The sequence below is a fragment of the Catharus ustulatus genome, chromosome 3 (assembly GCF_009819885.2).
Source record: "Catharus ustulatus isolate bCatUst1 chromosome 3, bCatUst1.pri.v2, whole genome shotgun sequence".
Taxonomy (NCBI): Eukaryota; Metazoa; Chordata; class Aves; order Passeriformes; family Turdidae; genus Catharus; species Catharus ustulatus.
The window spans coordinates 93,355,910-93,361,909 of NC_046223.1; the positions used below are offsets into that span (position 1 = coordinate 93,355,910).

Sequence of the window (6,000 nt, forward strand, 5' to 3'; positions counted from 1 at the left end):
TTCCCCTTGAGAAATGAGTAGAGTTACTACCTGGGACACTGGCCCAAAACCCCTCCTCAAATTTAAACCCTGACACCAAAAATCAATCCAAAACCAAGCAAGCAAACAAACAAAAATAATTTTTTTTCTGATAAAAAGCAAGTACTGTTTGTGAAAACTACTGTGTACTTCTATGACAGGGACATTTTCAAAAACTCAGCATGTGCTGAGACCTTTTCCCTTCCACTCAGTTTTTCATTTACTCACCTTCTCCAAGCCCAGTCACCAATGCAACATTATTCCTCTATACTAGAATTCCAGTCAGCAAGATTTACGAAAAAAAAGGAAAATGTCAGAGACCGAAAATAAGTAGAAGTGTGTTAAGGAGTTCAGGTGAAAGGGAACAGAAAATGCCAGTTGGCAAGGAATATAGCAATGTTCTTAAAAGACAATGAAGAACAGCATATCTGCAGTCCTGAGCTGGAAAGAAGTAGGTCAGCAAAGCAATAGTTCAGTATTATGCAAACGTTGTCCAGAAAAGTTGCCAATATCACTGAGATCCCCAGGTTGGAGTTCCCTCCTGCAATTATGGACTGTTAAATAAGAATTGGCTCAGTGCTACTTTCTCTTGTGTTTTTCCTGTCCAAAACCAGTTGTTTTCCCATTGTTAAGAAATGTGTGTAGTTTGTCCTATTTTTTAAATTGGATACTTAATTTTTCCTCTTTTTATGGTCATTTTGGAATTGTGCATCTCCCTTTGCATGTACTGTACATGCATTCAGCCAAAAAATCATGAGGCCAATTAAATTTTAACTGTACATAAATTAGATGAGATAACAGTAGTTGAATGCTTTCTGGTTTAAATTACACAAAATTCAGATGTACTCAAGGTGTGCATATGGGGATGGCTTGGGAAGCAATTATTCATACGCTCCACCCTAATCCAAATGCCGTCACCTCCTGGCCATACTGATTACACTATTGTGAAAAAGCTTGCTCTTTGGGTTGGAAAGGGATTGTTCCTTGGTACCCCTCCAAACTTTGCTGATTCTTTTTTATTTTCTTTTGTAACAAGAATAGGAGAAATATGGGTCAGTACCCCTCTCACTTTCTCTCTCTCTCTTGTTTTTCTGCAACGGAGCTCAGGCAAACAGATTATACAGATGCATGTAAATAATAGACAGAGTGCATTTAATGAGCTCTGTAAACTTTCTTCTCACCTCGTGCATCACCCTCAGAACAGGCACAGGGGTAGCATTGACCTCCTGGTCATGCAAGGCAGTGGATCCTCACGTTGGCTTCCACTGAATTTGGGGTAAACATCTGTGAATGTCACTTCCATTGTGGGGCCACAGATCTTCTATCAGGGGTGGCAGGGGCGGGTGGGACTAGGATTTATGGCTGGATAAACATCTGCCCACATCAGGCACAATCATTTTTTTCTCCAGTGCTTTGCCATTCATTTGTTAAATAGTTTTTAAATGTGTGTCTGAACTGTTACAAAACAGCTACTTCAGCGTTTATTATTGCTCATTTCAAAAGACCTTCTCATGGTAACTGTTATGTAAAAATCGTTTCCTGATAGACTGTTCTCTGTTGTCTGGCAAAGGCTCTGGGTTTATATCACTGCAAGACAGATGGCTCTAACAGATTTACAAAGACTTAACACACAAACAAAACCTATTACTGCTGAAGTCTTCATCCATGCCTTAATAATCTCCTGCCCTCTCTATTACAACTCCCTCTTCTCTGGCCTCCCCAGCTTCCAAGTCTTCAGCATGTGTAGAATATTACATCCAACCTTCTTTCAAGTACAAAGATCTTGTATTTCCCCCGTTTTATTTCCACTAGGTCTTGTTTGTTCTGGGACAGTTTTCAAAACTCTTTTCTTTCACTTTAACCTTTCATTGATGTATTGCAGCCTGGTGAACATAAAGAGTTCTCTGCCTCAGCCCCTGCCCCAAATATTCCGTCCAGCTGGCACCCACCTTATGAACTGATTTTTATTTCAATGGAAGTAGAACTAGATCCCCTGATACCTAGATAAGACATTTAAATGCACTCACACTGTCTGAGACCCCACACCTTACTATTCCATAGGCTGAAAACAGTTTTGTTATGAGGCTTACCCTGCAGAATCTTTGCTGTCTGCAATAGATTTTCCTCCACGCTGAGCCCCCAACACAGGAAAGCATTTTAGCACATGCTGGGGTCCTGGTGAGACCTGGGGCTTGAGCCTTTGCTTCATGTTATGCCCTGACCTCAGCAAAGACAGTACGGACAATACGTTTAAATATTTCCCTTAGCAGCTGCCTAACCCCAATTCTCTAAATTTCATCTTAAAACCAACTTTCTGTCTTGGCGTCTTCTCATTTATCTCTCCATCTGCTTTTATTGTATAACTCTGCCCATGTAATTGAAATCAGAAAAATGTGCTGGAGGTAAGCTGTACTTTAAAGTTGCTAACCAAGGAAAATTTGTGACCACAGCCGTTGCTGAATTGAAGAGACATGTTTTGCACTGACATTGTCCTTGCACCTCCCTGTTTGATATATGAGCTATGTATTTATCTGTCTTTCAGGTTCACTTGATGTTCCCCGATCATGTACCAAAGCCATGCTGTGCACCAACAAAACTGAACGCAATCTCCGTGCTCTACTTTGATGACAGTTCCAATGTTATTTTAAAAAAATACAGGAATATGGTGGTGCGTTCATGTGGCTGCCACTAAAATTAAAAAAAATAATCTAAAGCAGAGGGTTTTATTCAAAATTGTAATAAAGTCAAGATATGAGCATTGCTGATTAAAAGGCAGGCCTAAATTTATTCAATTTCATGTCAACTCTCATTTAATTGTACAATATAATGTACATAGCAGCATTTATTTATTTAAAAGTATATAGTTTCTTTTGTACGAGCAAAATTTCAGAACCATTTTTTTAATAGGTAACCTCACTATGCAGTAGAAGTTCACAAATTAATTTTTCAATTGACCATACTGAAATCTGCTTTATCCCATTTCAATATTGTAAAGTAAAGCATTTTTGCATAGAAATTTTTTAAACTGGGAACTCCAGAACTTCCATAACTGCTTTGTATTGCTAGAGGAACTATAATGCATTTGGTCATATTATGCCAATGAAAACTGTGGCAAGATATTTATTTAGAAAAAGGCACAGGAGGAAAAAAACTAAACAAAACTGCTCAGTAAAACATATTTTTTCTTTTAGAAGTTCTGCACCATTAGAAAAAGTGAAATGTTGAACAGTGCTTAAATAAATAAATAGCAGATAAAAAATAGAAGTGAAAAAATTGCACATAATTGTTATAATCATTTTCTTTAACAAGATGAGTGTAACTGGAGGAGTATATTACTTTTTGGCTTGGAGTTGCAGAGTTTGCAAAAGGATCCAGGCTTCAGAAATTCCATGTAGACATACTCTTGCCTCTATCTATGACTTTCCCAGTTAACATTGAAATTGAACTACAACATTTTTACCTCAAATCATATCAGTCTATTATCTCTGACACTGCTCTGGCAGGTATTTTTATAATAGTGAAAAACAAGCCAAAATCAAACAATAAACTCCACACAAATTAGTATATACATGAAGTATACAGAATACAGGGTATGGAAAGGCTTTGCTTTATTTAGCTCCCACTTCTGGAGGTGTTTTGTGAGTGTGCAAGGAAAGGCACAGGGGGTGCAGCAATTGTCACTTGTTTAATCAAAAATCTTATCCTTAGTAGTGGCTGTTTTCAGGAAAAGATAAAAACCACCTTTCATAAGAAGATGTTGGGTAACTTGGGTAACTTGCAGCCTACTTGCAGTCCCATCTGCTTTTCTATCAGGTGGGGATTGGTTTAAATAATGAGACTCAATATGGGATACTTTTCCTTTTATTTATCATTAGCTATTGTAACTTTAATAGTTCTTAAATACATATAAATTGCTTTTGAATCCCACTAAATTTTGGCTTTAAGTTAAATCCTTTGGCTGTGAATTACACAGCCAATGACAAATTACCATTCCCATCACCACTACACACAGGTTTGAGTTAATTACGCTTAATGTCTTTGGGCACCCCTTTGTTTTAGTGTTATAAAAATGGGGAAATAGAAATGTTTTTCTATTACATGGCTAATTATAACATATGCTTTTATAATGAACTTCATTAAAATGCTTCCTTTAATCCATTCTCAAAGAGCTGCTAAAAATGAATAGGATTTATAAGTTACTTCTTAGACAGTCTATTCATGTAAGCTCTGACTTCTCTGGTTATTTAAAACATCTCAGAAAAAATCAGATGATTGTAGACTAATAAAATCAGCATGTGTGTGACTGTGTGTATGCATGTGAATAGGCAGGTGTCGTTCTTGCAGAAACTAATTTATTTTATCTTGCTATTGGAGTAATACATAAATCCTTTCCATGCATACACTCAATTAAAAAAAAAATAACAGTTCTGATTTCAGCCTTGGGAGCTCTTTCTCTTTAATATACACTCCCATCTGTATTTTACACCGACATTACCTACATATCTACATTTAGCTGCAGTTCATGAACAAGAATGTATAGGAAAAAAGGTCTGCATCTGAACTACCATTTTAGAAAAGTTAAACTCCTCTGTTATCTTAAAAGAATTACTGTTTTTTTTGTATAAATTGGATAGGTGGAAATGCTTTTTTGAACTCAATTTATTCGAAATGGAATTTGATGAATAGTAAATTTTGGGTACATTAAGTAATATATTTTTTAATAATGGTGTACCATTTTGAGACTAAGAAGCTGAAGATTATTGTTATATTATTCTTTAAAATATACTGTTGGAATATATTTCTATATTTTGAGACATAATAAACCTGTAATAATGTTTTCCTCTGCTGTGGCTTTGCTTCTTAGACCCATGACAAAATGACATTGACTTGATGTATCCTTTTAAGAAGAAAAGCAGGAGATCTTCAATGGTTACAGACAGATTTTGTTATGGTTCATTTTTAGTACAGACATCTTGCAAAATTGCTTTTATTTTGCTACTTCTTAAACTGCAGATGGTGAACCACCTACACTACTAAAAAAAATACCATACCTTCAAATCCAAGTGCTAGTACTCTACTCAAAATGCACTAAAAATGAGAAACAGCTTTTTAAATGCCTAATAAATCCATAACTGGTCATCTGTCTGTTTGCAATAAAAGATAGTGGCACCAAACTTTCTGTATGCTCTGGAGAAGAAAATGTAGGTATGTTTTCATGCGAACCTGTTGAAATAAGCTCTTCTTCAGTAGTACCAAACTAATGCAAGATTTTTTTCTTTTCCTTCGTCCTATCAAATACCTGTTATTTTTTATATATTTATGCACAATATATACAGACATATTTAATGCAAAGTGCACATAATTATATGAAAATTTACCCTTATCTGTAGCTATATCTATTTCTCTAGTTATGAAGACTATTCCATTATCATTTAGGAGCTATGCTCTTTATCAAGTTGTTTAAGGTTTCGACATCCTTAACAACTGGAACCTCAAGGGCTGAAAACCCAAAAATCCCAGAATTAATGTTACAAAGCTGGCTGTTTAGCTGATACATAGCAATACATGGGATCAGTGCAAAACCCAGCCAGAGACATCTTGGCAAGTCGTTGGTGTGGATGTCTTCAAACAGAACGAGGATCCTGCTTCCTTCCACTGTGCATCTGCCCGAAAGGCTGGTGGTCCCTAACAGTGCCGTGACTTCCTTCTGCAGAGGGCTGTTAGGTAAACATGCCTTGGTGTAGTGATCAGGTAGGCAGTGAAAATGAAGCCACACAAAGAGCTTGGCTATCTTCAGGAATAAGAAACCAGGCCTTTCTTGCTGCAGATGAGGGTGCAGCTGTTGTTTTGCATACTGGGATGTATAAAACTATAAAAGTGTACTTAGTCTTTACATTATGAGGTGAGTCAATTGTCACACCATTTGGGGCCTCATTTTGATAAATGGTAGATCCACGAGTGGTGTGAGTTACACCTATGCTG

General features: G+C 36.7%; 1 protein-coding gene across 1 annotated transcript in view; it reads left to right on the forward strand.

Annotated features, from left to right (window-relative positions):
* Window positions 1-4,088, forward strand: part of BMP5 (bone morphogenetic protein 5) — a 57,066-nt gene extending 52,978 nt beyond the window's left edge. The window contains exon 7 of the mRNA XM_033055560.1: window positions 2,561-4,088. Within this exon, the coding sequence (XP_032911451.1) occupies window positions 2,561-2,710 (150 nt within the window). The 3' untranslated portion in view covers window positions 2,711-4,088. The remainder of the gene's footprint in view (window positions 1-2,560) is intronic.
* Window positions 4,089-6,000: the final 1,912 nt, after the last annotated feature.